General features: G+C 41.8%; 1 protein-coding gene across 1 annotated transcript in view; it reads right to left on the bottom strand.

Annotated features, from left to right (window-relative positions):
- The window catches only part of rsu1 (Ras suppressor protein 1), a 75,260-nt gene that overhangs the window by 57,877 nt on the left and 1,211 nt on the right, over positions 1–16,172 (bottom strand). The window contains exon 3 of the mRNA XM_034706362.1: positions 11,145–11,195. Within this exon, the coding sequence (XP_034562253.1) occupies positions 11,145–11,195 (51 nt within the window). The remainder of the gene's footprint in view (positions 1–11,144; positions 11,196–16,172) is intronic.

Genomic DNA, 16,172 nt, shown 5'->3' with positions numbered 1-16,172 from the left:
AAAGATCGCTAATAAAGTGCAAAGTGCCATCAATACTGTGTTGCTTATTAAAGTGCCGTGAGCCCAAACCCTTGTGCAATATTTACAATACAACAGCCGTCCGTCATGAGTAACGAAGGCTCTTCGTTACACACCCCCCAACCACTGGAAAATGGGCGCTAATGAGCCTTAAATGCAAGTTGCCACCCAAAATTAGACAGAGGAAGAAGAAGGCATTGAACTGCCAATCATGTCGCAGAGTGAGAGGTAGGCGGGGCTTAAAGACGTTTGGCGCGGAATGTAATCACAGCTGAGACGAGCGACAGTGACACTGAAGAAAACTCCAAACCTAGCAGCTGAAAGCAGAGTCGTTAGTCTGACACTGAGTCGACTCTGTGTTAACTATTAACTTCATCCACTTCATTAAATCTACTTTCAGGATGTGGGGAAAGGAAGAGCACAGAGACAACTTCTGCTGTGAACACGTTTAATGTCCACCACGACCGTAGGACAACTGAACACTGAATAACCGTGATGCATTCACTGCCCTGTGGGAAACTACGTCACTCTGCCTGTTACCCTTAGTAGGGCTGAACAATATATGGTTATCTTATCGATATCGCGATATGAACATTCAAGATATTCATTTCGCAAAATCAACGATATCAACGAGATTTTCCCCGCTTGCCCTGCATGTATGCTTGCCCTAACATGTACAGCTAAGGCCAGCCAACCACAAACCTCATTTCATGCTTGCCGTTGATTGACAGCTGAAGCCAGCCAATGACAAACATCAGAGGGAGGGCGTGAGGGAGACGGAGACACACACTCACACATACGCTACACACAGCTGGGAAACCAAAAGAGAAACTGAAGAAACAGTTTTCAGAAAATGGTTCGGACGCTGGACAGGCGTTACAAAATACCATCCCGAACATATTTTAATCTAGTGACCGTTCCCAAACTCTACAACCAATGTAAAAGGAAAGTTTAATCCCAGCTCCGTGAAATCCATCATTTTGACACAACCACGGACCTGTGGTTGAGCCGGACGACCCAACCTTACATCAGTTTAACAGTCCATTCTATAACAACAAACTTCGAACTCAAGACCCGATGTCTGCAGACGTCCTTCTTCCCTGGGGAGCATACTGGGATAATATAGCACATGAGATAAGAGGTGCATTAGCGGACTGGGATTTGAAGGAGGACCAACAGGTTTGCGTGACCACCGATAACGCATGATCCATCATGATAAAGGCTTTGGAGGTGAATGGCTGGACGCAGCTTCAGTGCTTTGGACACAGGCTTTACCTGGTGATAGGTACGTTTAACTATGTTTATTTTAATAACTTTGTTTAGAAGAGGGCGAGAGAGAGAGACAGGGTGTGTGTGTGTATGTCTCTGTGTGTGGGTGTGTGTGTGTGTGAGAGAGAGAGAGAATTCTGAAAAATGCTTAGTTTTCACTGAACCCATAGTCATATTGTATCGTATCGATATCGAGATATCTGGTATGAATATCGAGATATGAAATTTTGTCCATATCGTTGAGCCCTAACCCTTAGCAATCCTAAAGGGGAGAGCACAACTCAGAACAATACTCTATAATCTGATACACAGAATACAGTTTGATATATCTTTGTTGTAAATCTAAATCAAATGATGGAAATAACCTCAACCTGAGAAAAATAAGAATCTACAAACTAAAACTTCACAAAAATCTCATCTAACATTAAAGACCTGCTTCCTGTTAGCACCGTCAGAAATGATGGATTCAAGAAGTTCATCAGAAACTAAATCCAGATACAAACTAACAAACTGTCTTCAACTTTCACACAGGACCAAAAACCTGACTTTACATTTAAATGAAATAATGATTTGATATTTATTGTGATAATCATCGATATGTACTGGTGTCCTGGGTGTCCTGAGTCATGTCTCTTAGCAGACATCAAGCCTGAGTTGTTTACGAGAATGCCGCATTATTACATGTGATTCTTCACTCCAGAAAATCCTGGGCTTACACAAGGACAAGGTGGCCTCCAAGCTTCTACAAAGCTGAAGAATCCACACGTAGACCCAAGAATCCACCAGCAAATCAGGTGAGCTGAACATGCCTACCACATGCTTATCATAGACCTGGATACACTTTTCCTTTATGTCCTGATAACACCCTAATGAGCTGTGGAGGCTCCAAAAACAGCCTTCCTCAAGACACTTCCAGTCTGTGATACATTTCAAGCATCAGCTCCTTCTGAGTTTGAGGAAAAGTAACAGAATTAACTCAAAGACACTCGATTCATCACCAGGACTCTCCTTTCAAAAGTCTGCCGACCAAAACCCAACACATCGCACCAAAACCACTGCCAGGAGGAAGGCCAAAGAAACATTGCAAACTGTAGATGAGCCAGAAACTGCTCTGATTGGATAAAACCACGACAGACAGGAAAGTGAAAATCTCACACATCTGTCAGGGTGCCAACATGGCTGTTATCATCTCTGATCATCTGTGATATGAGGGTTATTAACCACGCTGGGGGTTTTGACATGCTGAGAAAAAGAAACTGTCTCTGAGGTGCTGAAATAAAACTTTGTTTGCTGTTAGAGAAACTGAGCTACGGACATCTGCAATACATTTTAATTTCAGGCCTTCTCCCGACCTCAGGGAATGAATCGCATCTTTCATCAGACTCCTGGGTCTGCACACAATCTTAATCTTAAAGAGCTCATAGTGCCCTATTGCCCCTCTAGAACACTACGATCCCAACATGCAGGCCTGCTGGTCCTACCTAAAGTCTCTTAAAGTAGTATTGGAGGTAGAACCTTCAGTTATCAGGCCCTTCTCCTTTGGAATCATCTATCAGTCAGGGTCCGGGAGGAAGACACCCTCTCGACTTTTAAGAGTAGGCTTCAAACTTTCCTTTTTGATAAAGCTTATAGTTAGAGCTGGATCAGGCTTGGACCAGCTCTTAGTTATGCTGCTATAGGCTTAGACTGCCGGGGGAACTGTGTACTGAAACACTGTTCCCCCCTTCCCCCCAACCCCCTCATCACTTACTTTAACTCTCCCTGTCCCATTAAAGTTACTAACCATAGACCTTTCTGGAGTCCCTGAGCTCCCTTTCCCTTATTCTCCTCTATCCCTCTTTCCAGACCCAACTCGGTCGAGGCAGATGGCTGTCTAACCCAGGGCTGGCCCGTGGCACAGGCAGTATAGGCAAATGCTAGGGGCGCAGCTTGCACCCTAAATGAGTGAGGAAGAACATTTTGAAGATAATAGGAAAAAGAATATTGTTTTATCTGATTTAATTTTGGATTAAATTGCGGAATGATGCCAGCAAACATTTAAAAGTTTGTGATTCACTTTTGGTTTAAAAAAAAAAAGGGATGCAAAACAATTTTTGAAGGTTATAAGTGTTCATGATTGACCTGTTTTTGTTTGGTTTTGTTGTTTTCTTTACACTTTGGAAGCTGTTAGCTTAATTAGATCTAGGCTTAAATAAGCATGTTGCTTCTGTCTTTTCAGTCTTCACTTAATACATGACAGTTGCTTTGTTTAAAGTGTCTGCACTGTGAAAATGATTGTATTATATAATGACTGAATAAATCCTTCTACATTATGTATTTTGAAATTGTGTAATTATTTTCCTGCTAAATATCCGTGTTATTACCATTTCATTAATGTTCTTTTAGAGGTCATTTGTATTTTAAAACAAAGGAAACCTGTAAAACAGTTGTTGTCGTTAAGTGTACAGTCATGGCCAAAAATTTTGAGAATGACACAAATATTACATTTTCCCAAAGTCTGTTGTTTCAGGGTTTTTAGTTGTTTTTGTCAGATGTTTCTATGGTATAATGAAATACAATTAGAAGCATTTCATAAGTATCAAAAGCTTTTATTGAGAATTACACAGAATTCATGCAATAAGTCAATATTTGCAGTGTTGATCCTTCTTTTTCAAGACCTCTGCAATTCTCCCTGGCATGCTGTCAATCAACTTCTGGACCAAATCCTGACTGATGGCAGTCCATTCTTGCATAATCAATGCTTGGAGTTTGTCAGAATTTGTGGGTTTTTGATTGTCCACCCGCCTCTTGAGGATTGACCACAAGTTCTCAATGGGATTAAGATCTGGGGAGTTTCCTGGCCAAGGGCCCAAAATCTTAATGTTTTGTTCCCCAAGCCATTTTGTTATGACTTTTGCTTTATGGCAAGGTGCTCCATCATGCTGGAAAAGGCATTCTTCATCACCAAACTGCCCTTGGATGGTTGGGAGAAGTTGCTCTTGGAGGACGTTCTGGTACCATTCTTTATTCATGGCTGTGTTTTTAGGCAAGATTGTGAGAGAGCCCACTCCCTTGACCGAAAAGCAACCCCACACATGAATGGTCTCAGGATGCTTCACTGTTGGCAAGAGACAGGACTGATGGTAGCGCTCACCTCGTCTTCTCCAAACAAGCCTTCCTCCAGATGCCCCAAACAATCGGAAAGGGGATTCATCAGAGAAAATGACTTTACCCCAGTCCTCAGCAGTCCAGTCCCTGTACCTTCTGCAGAGTATCAGTCTGTCCCTGATGTTTTTACTGGAGAGAAGTGGCTTCTTTGCTGCCCTCCTTGACACCAGGCCTTCCTCCAAAAGTCTTTGCCTCACTGTGCGTGCAGATGCACTCACACCTGCCTGCTGCCATTCCTGAGCAAGCTCTGCACTGGTGGTGGCCCGATCCCGCAGCTGTAACACCTTCAGGAGACGGTCCTGGCGCTTGCTAGACTTTCTTGGGCGCCCTGGAGCCTGTTTGGCAACAATTGAACCTCTCTCCTTGAAGTTCTTGATAATTGGATAGACGGTTGACTGAGGTGCAATCTTACTCGCTGCTATAAACTTCCCTGTTAGGCCCTTTTGTGCAATGCAATGATGGCTGCACGTGTTTCCTTGCAGGTAACCATGGCTAACAGATGAGGAACAATGGTGTCATGCACCATCTTCCTTTTAAAGTGTCCAGTCACTCAATCATGACAGATTGATCGCCAGCCTTGTCCTCATCAACACCCACACCTGTGTTAATGTGTGTGACACCTGTGTGTCATTGAAATGATGTTAGCTGGTCCTTTTGTGGCAGGGCTGAAATGCAGTGGAAATGTGTTTTTGGTGATAAAGTTCATTTTCAAGGCAAAGAGGGACTTTGCAATTAATTGCAGTTGAGCTGATCACTCCTCATAACATTCTGGAGTATATGCAAATTGCCATTATAAAAACTGAAACAGCAGACTTTGTGAAAATTAATAGTTGTGTCATTCTCAAAACTTTTGGCCATGACTGTACATGTGATGTGGTTGTTGGAGTTGGTTACAATATAAGGGGCACCAGTTAAAATCTTGCCTAGGGCACCAAGTCGGTTAGGGTCGGCTCTGGCCGAACAGGAGTCTGGTTCTGCTCGAGGTTTCTGCCTGTTAAAGGAAGTTTGTCCTCTCTGCTGTAACTTGCTAAATACTGTGAGGTGCAATGCTCATGATGGATTAAGGTGGGGTCAGACTGAGTCTTATCCTGTCTTGGTGTTGGGTCTCTGTTCATAATTTGACATAGAGTGGTCTAGACCTGCTCTGTTTGTAAAAGAGTCTTGAGATAACGGTTGTTGTGATTTGGCGCGATACAAATAAAGATTGATTGATAATGCAAGCATTTTAGTCCACTCCCATGCTGCTATGAGAATTAAAAACATATGAAATATCCCTTTAAGGTAAATAAACAACAGAAAAAAATCCTGCGATTAATCACAAAGAATAAAATGAATTGTTTGAATATTCTTTGAGAAGATCATTTTTTTTACTGTCACATATAAGAATGGGAAAATGTATTGTTGATGTGTTGTTGTATATTAAGAATATTTTGACATGTTACACTTGTGTGTAAGTGTTTCTACCTGACAAAGCTCATCATATCAGAATGCATTGCCTTCTGGTCCTGCAATTGGTCTACAGTATCTGCTCATATAAAACAGGGACTCACTTCAGGCTGGATCACATGACCAGTGCCTACAGCACAACATCCAGCAGATAGATCCTCTGCTGTGTTTATAAGAGTAAAGACTGTTTTTAAAGGTCCCCCTGGTTCACTGGGCATGTCAGAAATCAATTTCATTTAGCTTGTCCCCGTCTCTGTGGGCCAGTGACCAGAGCTGAATCAATGGACCAGTACAACCACCAATCCAGGTGGACAAACCCCAGTCTTTATATGGCCCTCCATACAGTATATGATATTGATTTCCATCTAGGCTCCTGTGTTGTTTGTTAGTTTGTTTGAACTGCTGGATTATAAGTGAGTATGTTGATGTTGGAGAAACAGAAACCCTGCAGCCCTGTATGAGGCTGATGGTGGAACAGTGATGTTAGTGTTGGTGTGGGATTTGTGGAGGGAGCACAGTGGAGACATTTTGGTACCGGACCTCCACCCTGCCTGTGGAAGCTCTCAGAATCACACGAGTCTGAATGCATAGTTTCACAGCGTGCTGCTCTCACAGCGAGCTGACAGGGCGGGACAGTCAGAGTTATTTTCAAAGGTTGGACTTTCTGAGTATACCTTGACAGTGCCTGCAGGAGGGTAACTATGCCGATTATGTTATCATCATTTTGTCTGATCTGGGCTAAAAATAACCCGCAGAGTGAGATGTGTCTAATCTCTTCATCTCAAGCTGAAGATTAGAAAGCACACGAGGAGGTAAATATGTCACTGAATGAGCAAAACACTAAATCTCTGACTTTCATGAAAATGAAAAAAAAAAAACAACAGTACTCATCAACGACTTAAATCTTAAATCTACAGTTTCTGCTTCCATGTTAACGGAGAATATCAAATATTCAATGAGATTTTTTACTCTCACACCATCACATGACCGTCTACAGTGATAAGAGAGATTGAATTTTAAGAGTAGGCTTCAAACTTTCCTTTTTGATAAAGCTTATAGTTAGAGCTGGATCAGGCTTGGACCAGCTCTTAGTTATGCTGCTATAGGCTTAAGGCTGATTTATACTTCTGTGTCGAATCAACGGCGTAGCCTACGGCGGGGGTCCTCATAGGTCCCGTACCTACGCAGAGGCCTAGACACGTAGCTGACGTGCACCTCCTCCAAAATGTAACTTCACGTAGAATCGACACGGACCACAAGTCGTGTGATTGGTCCACTCAGCTTCATTGTATTTCCTGCATTTACAGCAGTTCCGAGATCCCAGACATCCGCCCCTCATCGTCCGTGTATTTGATCTCCTCCTCTCTATTCTTCATGTAATCATGTCTGTATGATAAACAGCAACATGTATCAGCTGTAGATTAACAGAACACGCTCTGAATCTCTGTGGAAAAGGAAACAGAGATCACAACGGGGCCGGGAGCAGGCGGCCGGCTATCAGAGAGACCGCACTGCCCTCAAGTTTTCGGAGGAGAATTGCTGCACGACACGGACACACCGACGTACAAGTATGTGGGGCTCATGTCCGTGTCAGCCCCTGCTGCGTAGGGGAGACGCAGAAGTATAAATCAGCCTTTACTTTAACTCTCTCTGTCCCATTAAAGTTACTAACCATAGACCTTTCTGGAGTCCCTGAGCTCCCTTGTCTCGTAGGTTCCTCTGAGCTGCCGTAGACGTCCTCCTGCTGTGGACGTTCCAGACTCCAGCTGATACGGACGTGCTGGACTCCAGCGGCAACAGCTACTACTACTCGTCTCATCACTATCACCGCTCCCTCTCTCTCTTATTCTCCTCTATCCCTCTTTCCAGACCCAACTCGGTCGAGGTCTTACCCTGTCTTGGTGTTGGGTCTCTGTTCATAATTTGACATAGAGTGGTCTAGACCTGCTCTGTTTGTAAAAGAGTCTTGAGATAACGTGGGTTGTGATTTGGCGCTATACAAATAAAGATTGATTGATAAAATAGAATTGTTTTAACTACATTTATTTACTCTATTTATCTGATCTTTTTTACCTCAACTGGATTTTTATTTTTATTTCTACTCTTACTTATTTTATTAGTTTTACTGTATTTTTTAATTTTATTTTTAAGTGTTTTATCTATGATTTTATTTTCATTATTTTATCATTCTTTTGTTTTCTGTCTCTCTGTTATTTTGTGAAGCACTTTGGGCTGCATGCTTGTCTGTAGTGCTGGGCGATATCGAAAAAGATGTTATCAGGATGAAATATTTCATATCAGTCGATATGGATAATTATCAGGATAAATATAAAATCATGATTTCATTTAAATGTAAAGTCAGATTTTTGCTCCTGAGTGAAAGTTGAAGACAGTTTGTTAGTTTGTATCTGGATTTAGTTTTCTGATGAACTTCTTGAATCCATCATTTCTGAAGGTGCTAACAGGAAGCAGGTCTTTAATGGAAGATGAGATTTTTGTGAAGTTTTAGTTTGTAGATTCTTATTTTTCTCAGGTTGCGGTTATTTCCATCATTTGATTTAAATGTCCAACAAAGATCAAACTGTATTCTGTGTATCAGTTTATAGAGTATTGTTCTGAGTTGTGCTCTCCTCTTTAAGATTACTAAGCTTCGTGAGCAGAGCAGTGCCTGCACGCCCGCGTAGTCCTCGCTGTGCTCTCGCAGACAGAAACTTTCCGCCCAGAGCTGATTTGTGCTCACGCGAATTGTTGTTCACAAACAAGTGTCACTCCCTACCTCTGTCCCTGTGCTTTTATGCGCGCTCGCAGCTGCCTAAATACCTCTTGGTTGTTGAATTTCCACGGGAGGAGTTCATATCTGCGCATGTGAAATATTGTTCTCCGCTCGTGTATATGTTTAACGAGCTCGCCCGTTCTGACATAAATCTAACACCATAGTTACTGGCAGAGTGATGAAGTTTCCCACAGTGCAGTGAATGCATCACGGTTATTCAGTGTTCAGTTGTCCTACGCTTGTGGTGGACATCTCTCGATGTGGATGTCTCGTAGGTTCCTCTGAGCTGCCGTAGACGTCCTCCTGCTGTGGACGTTCCAGACTCCAGCTGATACGGACGTGCTGGACTTCAGCAGCAACAGCTTCTACTACTCGTCTCATCACTATCACCGCTCCCTCTCTCTCTTATTCTCCTCTATCCCTCTTTCCAGACCCAACTCAGTCGAGGCAGATGTCTGTCTAACATGAGTCTGGTTCTGCTCGAGGTTTCTGCCTGTTAAAGGAAGTTTGTCCTCTCCGCTGTAACTAGCTAAATACTGTGAGGTGCAATGCTCATGGTGGATTAAGGTGGGGTCAGTCTGAGTCTTATCCTGTCTTGGTGTTGGGTCTCTGTTCATAATTTGACATAGAGTGGTCTAGACCTGCTCTGTTTGTAAAAGAGTCTTGAGATAACGTTTGTTGTGATTTGGTGCTATACAAATAAAGATTGATTGATTGATTGACATTAAACGTGTTCACAGCAGAAGTTGTCTCTGTGCTCTTCCTTTCCCCACATCCTGAAAGTAGATTTAATGAAGTGTATGAAGTTAGTAGTTAACACAGAGTCGACTCAGTGTCAGACTAATGACTCTGCTTTGAGCTGCTAGGTTTTGAGTTCTCTTCAGAGTCACTGTCGCTCCTTTCAGCTATGTTTGCATTCAAACATCTTTAAGCCCCGCCTACCTCTCACTCTGCCACATGATTGGCTGCTCAATGCTGTCTTCTTCCTCTGTCTAATATTGGGTGGGAACAAGTGTTTAAGGCTCACTAGTGCCTCCCTTCATTTTTAGTGGTTGGGAGGTGTAAATACAGGTTTATTTATAGCAAATTTTTATCAAACATTTTTTTTATATTTATATCAACAAAAAAAATAAACAGGATAAGTATCGTTATCGAATTATCGCCCAGCACTACTTGTCGGTATGAAAGGTGCAATATAAATAAGTGTATAGTGTGAAGAACATGACATCAATGACTGAATATACATTCAACTGTTCTAAATAATTTGAAATATCATGTTCTCAACCATAGACTGTAAATAAAAATGGACAGTGTTGCTCCGCCTCTTCCTGTCGTACGGTTCTGAAGGCAAAAAATCCCGCTCCTGGGTGCCACCATTGTGCAGCCAGAGCCTGTGAAGCCACTGTAATAAGCTCCGCCCTACAGCGTAACGTCACAAGACGCTGTGTGCCCTTTGAAGTTTCACTCTACGGCGGCTGTTAATCAAGGGAAACCTGGAAGTAAAACCCCGTTTTTTAAACTCTAATAACTAACGAAAAAGAAACTTTTCAGGAAAAAGAGGCCTTGAACACAAAACAGTCCTGACCTATACTGCAGCCAGCCACCAGGGGGCAGACACACTGCTGAAAGCTTCACCACCAGCCGAGGGAACTTCTCCCTTGTTCTCAACAGGTACACGTTTCCACATCAGAGAGTACAGCCTTGTTCTGAAGTCACAGTGAGAGTGGAGAGAAACACTCTGAACTTGTTCGAGGGGTTAACTGAGTACACTGTTAGTTCAGTTATATTTTAAGAAGGTGCTCTGCTCCCCTGGATAACACGAGACTGCATGTGATACACACAACCATTCAGTCTTTGTGTTTAAAATTAAATGTATACAACAAGTTCAAACCCAGAGGAGTTGGAGTGTATGGATGGATGTGTAGTGACCTCTGCTGGTCCAAACTACAACTACATCACTGCATTTAACCTGGACTGCTTCTGAACACATCATACTTCAACATGCAATCAACAACATGTGCAAGATGTGACAGTAAAAAAACTCCAGTTAGACTTTATGGACACAGTTAGAGAGTACCTGTATCAAGTACTGCATTAATGCACTAAATCAAAGGTACCTTTACTTTCTTGTAGTCCTTTATTTTCATGCCACGTTCTTCTTGTACTATAAAACAACAACTTTAAATATGATAATAAATGTGTTTGAAAATGTGTTGTTAAATGGACTTAAGTTGGATATCTTTGCCTTTTTTTATACCTTATCAAAATCAATTTCAAACATTTAGGAGGGCAATATTTCTGTTACATCATTTATTATGATGATGTCATCTCTTAAAGGTGATTATCAAAAAAAGGAAATAAGGTAACCAAAAGCTAGATATAGTCATGTGATCCCCCGTGCCCAGTGTGATACACTCATTTCCCCACAGACTGACAGTTCATGTTTGCATCCAGGTGTGTGAGAGAGCAGAGGAGTGAAGGAGCAGCTTACCTGTGAGCTTGTTGTGGCTGAGGACCAGCTGAGTGATGTTGGAGAGAGTGACTGAAACGACCAAGAACATCACGTCAGTGCAGCTCTGCAGCCAACTCATTCATGCAGCTTACTGCTGTGTGTGTGTGTGTGTGTGTGTGTGTGTGTGTGTGTGTGTGTGTGTGTGTGTGTACTGAGAGAGAGAGAGAGTTATATAATACATAATGCACACAAACACATTATAGTACACAATTACTTATTCATTTAGATTTGCCTTTAAGTAGTATCATTTCATCCAAGTACTATAAAGTGTTCAATACATTTTGAAATCAACAGAGCATGAACATTAAAGAAACACTGACAGACAAGAAACAGAGACAGGAAGTAACAGGCACCAACATGCTAACTATCAGAGCAGCATGTTTAAAGATACTTCAAGTTTTGGTTTGTTGTTGTCGTCTCAAGAAATAAACCCTCTTGAGTCCAAACAGCTTGGACATCTAAGCAACCCATTTCAACTGTAGCCATGAGCCAGGGTCTCCAGACCACATCGCCCCCTAAGAACATTTCATCCAACCCCCAGTCAGATACTTTTTACAATACTTGGACTAAACAGTGTGCTGTACCTGGAGATTGGAACACTAACTGACGAGGAATCACTGGGACTATTTTTTAAAACTGTAAACATAAATCATTTAAATCAATAAAATCATCTTTAATCAATGTTTTAACAACGTGTTTGTATCTAAAGTTAGTAGCCAGGTAATAGGCAGGATAATGTATGCTTAGCAGGTTGTTATGGGAAATTTAATCCTGACAGGGTGAGACGAGACCCCGACCCTGATCAGATTATCTTATATTAGTTCTCTAGATGGTGCCAAAATACACTGACAGAATATAAACTGTATTATCAGCATAATATTGGTATCAGCAGACAAAAGCATAAATAGATCATTATTGATGTCGGTGAGGGATGATTTTTAAAGTGTCGTAAACAGACAGCAGAATATCTGTTAGTGATGCTTGTGAGGCACAGGTGACGTGAGAGAGAGAGAGCAAAACAATACTCTTTAGATGTGCATTTAAAGAAGAGTTATCCTGAACAACACCAAGAGTTCCTGAGAGGTGAGAGGTAAGAAGGAAAAAGTGTCAGTGCCATGAAAAGCTGTCAGCAGCCTCAACTTCAGTCGTTCAGGAAAGCTAAGAAATAAAGCAGCAACCATCCCATAATGAAATATCTGGGTTTAGTTTCAAAAAGTTACTTCAGAAGAGGATTAGGGCCACTGAAAAAAAAAAAACAAGGTCAAATATATTTTTTTTTATTATTACTCTGAGATTAAAGTCAGAATTCTGAGGTGCTAAAGCTGCAGTTCATCGAGGATCCACTTGAGGCTAGCTCTGGAAGTAGTTTTGAGAGAATGAGAATGACACAAATATTACATTTTCACAAAGTCTGCTGCTTCAGGGTTTTTAGGTGTTTTTGTCAGATGTTTCTATGGTATAATGAAATACAATTAGAAGCATTTCATAAGTATCAAAAGCTTTTATTGAGAATTACACAGAATTCATGCAATAAGTCAATATTTGCAGTGTTGACCCTTCTTTTTCAAGACCTCTGCAATTCTCCCTGGCATGCTGTCAATCAACTTCTGGACCAAATCCTGACTGATGGCAGTCCATTCTTGCATAATCAATGCTTGGAGTTTGTCAGAATTTGTGGGTTTTTGATTGTCCACCCGCCTCTTGAGGATTGACCACAAGTTCTCAATGGGATTAAGATCTGGGGAGTTTCCTGGCCAAGGGCCCAAAATCTTAATGTTTTGTTCCCCGAGCCATTTTGTTCTGACTTTTGCTTTATGGCAAGGTGCTCCATCATGCTGGAAAAGGCATTCTTCATCACCAAACTGCCCTTGGATGGTTGGGAGAAGTTGCTCTCGGAGGACGTTCTGGTACCATTCTTTATTCATGGCTGTGTTTTTAGGCAAGATTGTGAGAGAGCCCACTCCCTTGACCGAAAAGCAACCCCACACATGAATGGTCTCAGGATGCTTCACTGTTGGCAAGAGACAGGACTGATGGTAGCACTCACCTCGTCTTCTCCGAACAAGCCTTCCTCCAGATGCCCCAAACAATGGGAAAGGGGATTCATCAGAGAAAATGACTTTACCCCAGTCCTCAGCAGTCCAGTCCCTGTACCTTCTGCAGAATATCAGTCTGTCCCTGATGTTTTTACTGGAGAGAAGTGGCTTCTTTGCTGCCCTCCTTGACACCAGGCCTTCCTCCAAAAGTCTTCGCCTCACTGTGCGTGCAGATGCACTCACACCTGCCTGCTGCCATTCCTGAGCAAGCTCTGCACTGGTGGTGGCCCGATCCCGCAGCTGTAACACCTTCAGGAGACGGTCCTGGCGCTTGCTGGACTTTCTTGGGCGCCCTGGAGCCTGTTTGGCAACAATTGAACCTCTCTCCTTGAAGTTCTTGATAATTGGATAGACGGTTGACTGAGGTGCAATCTTACTGGCTGCTATAAACTTCCCTGTTAGGCCCTTTATGTGCAATGCAATGATGGCTGCACGTGTTTCCTTGCAGGTAACCATGGCTAACAGATGAGGAACAATGGTGTCATGCACCATCTTCCTTTTAAAGTGTCCAGTCACTCAATCATGACAGATTGATCGCCTGCCTTGTCCTCATCAACACCCACACCTGTGTTAATGTGTGTGACACCTGTGTGTCATTGAAATGATGTTAGCTGGTCCTTTTGTGGCAGGGCTGAAATGCAGTGGAAATGTGTTTTTGGTGATGAAGTTCATTTTCAAGGCAAAGAAGAACTTTGCAATGAATTGCAGTTGAGCTGATCACTCCTCATAACATTCTGGAGTATATGCTAATTGCCATTATAAAAACTGAAACAGCAGACTTTGTGAAAATTAATAGTTGTGTCATTCTCAAAACTTTTAGCCATGACTGTACACACCAATTCAAAGAAGACGATCTTTACATCAGAAATAAACATGTTTACAGCCTGGTTCAAAAGACAAGTGTAGTCTGGATAGATCATCTCTCTATCGGCACACACTGTACGGGGTGAATTTTGTTCTAACGCGACAATTTTCAAGATTCTTCCAATGAGAGGCACAGCTGACTTGACTGACAGGCGGGAACACTGTAGCTGTTGGCGAAGAGGCTCAAACTCCGCCTCTTTACGCCACAATCGCTCCACAACAGTTATGTTGAGTTCAACATTTCCAATATGGCTGCCGCCGCCAATTGGCCTGAAAACAGCGCTCCAGAAACAGATGGGTGACGTCACGGATACTATGTCCATTATTTATAAAGTCTATGGTATAATCTCAGAAGTCTGACTATTTTCTCAGAATAATAATTTTAAAAATATATCTGACCTTATTTTTTTTTTTTCAGTGGCCCTAATCCTCTTCAGTAGACTACTTTACATTTCAGTGTGGAATATTTCCTTCTGTTTGTACTTTAAATTAGGACTCTGGACAAATATATTCTTTGAGAGCCCTTAAATAATTAAGTTCAGCTGATTTAAAGCAGGGGTTCCCAAACTTTTCAGCCCACGACCCCCAAAATATAGGTGCTAAAGACTCGTGATCTCCACTGTCCCTCAGAGTGATTTAATGTGTCTTCATTTAGCTGGTCTGCAGAAAATGACCCTACCTATATGAGCATGTGTCTGTGTTTCCTGTGCTGTTATGAATGAACCTGCTGCTACTGATGCTTTTGATAATGAACTGTTCACTAACTCTAAACTTAGGAGTCATCTGGAAACACAGAAAGGCAGAAAACTCATTGCACTTCATATTTTCAAGGTTTTATTTCAAGGTTAGATACTATTTATGTTAATGTTTTTACTAGAATGGGTAAAATGTTCTATTTTTAGATAACTTAAAAAAAACATTCTGGAAGACCTCTCATGACCCCCAATTTGTGTCTCGCGACCCCCCAGGGGAGGCCTCGACCCACACTTTGGGAACCCCTGATTTAGAGGGTGCCTTTCAGTTAGGTTACATTTTAAAGTTAAAAACCTTTATGTAAGAATTGTACTTTTTACTAGTACTTTTCCTCAAATCAGAAGTTATCTCCACGATCCACATCTTGGTTAGAGATGAAAAAACCTCCTATGATTGGGGTAAGCCCCTAGTTCTTACCACAAATGGCCACCCCTATAACAGTCAGTGCCCCAGTTGGCCACCCCACTGAAAAGTCTAGCTCCGCCCCTGAACATGGGTGCAAGTCCTGTCAGCATGTTGAGCCTTTACTGCCAGGTGAAGTGATGGCATGCTATCCTCAGAAATATATGTTGTTATATTTTGCATTACCCAACACTGCGTTCCAAATTATCATGCAACTTGCATTTTTGTGAATATTCCAAAAAACATGTTAACAGTCGTTTTAAAATTTGTCAAGAAGTCAGATAGTGAATATATTTCTTCATCTGTGTGGTTAAAATGATGCTTTTCAAATTACCTCGGCTGTATTTTTAAATAAATACAGAATCTGCAGAAATGAGTGTGACAAATTATTATGGAAGTTGGTGATAAGAGCATATAACTTATAAAAATAAAAACTAGGCACCATTTTAAACGTTCTATTGATTGAAAATAATAATATTTACTACAACTGTATTCAAACTTCAACAAAAACAACAGTTTTCTTTACAGTTGTATACAAAATAAAACTGTTAATGTCTTTGAAACATTTCAAATCTGACATGTTTCTCTAATGTCCAATATAACCTCCTTTTCTTTCAGTGAGGGTCAGAGGTCACTGTAAACAGATTTAGTTTCTGATGACTTCTCTGCTGACTCTGTGAGCTGTACCTTGTATGTCTTTCCAAAGAGGCTCTTTGAGCTGTATTTCTTGCCATTACTGTAAATTATCTTCTTCAGTTTTGACCACAAGTTCTCAGTCGGGTTGAGATCAGGTGAGCAGGCAGGCCAGTTCATGAGGAGATCCTCTTTAAAGCCCTGAGATGCCATCCTGTCCTGGGAATAACGTGAGGCATGTGACGGTGCACTGTCATGC

Source organism: Notolabrus celidotus, chromosome 17 (genome assembly GCF_009762535.1).
Source record: "Notolabrus celidotus isolate fNotCel1 chromosome 17, fNotCel1.pri, whole genome shotgun sequence".
NCBI lineage: Eukaryota > Metazoa > Chordata > Actinopteri > Labriformes > Labridae > Notolabrus > Notolabrus celidotus.
Note: the sequence above shows the minus strand (reverse complement) of the source record. Positions and strands in the feature narration are given on the sequence as shown.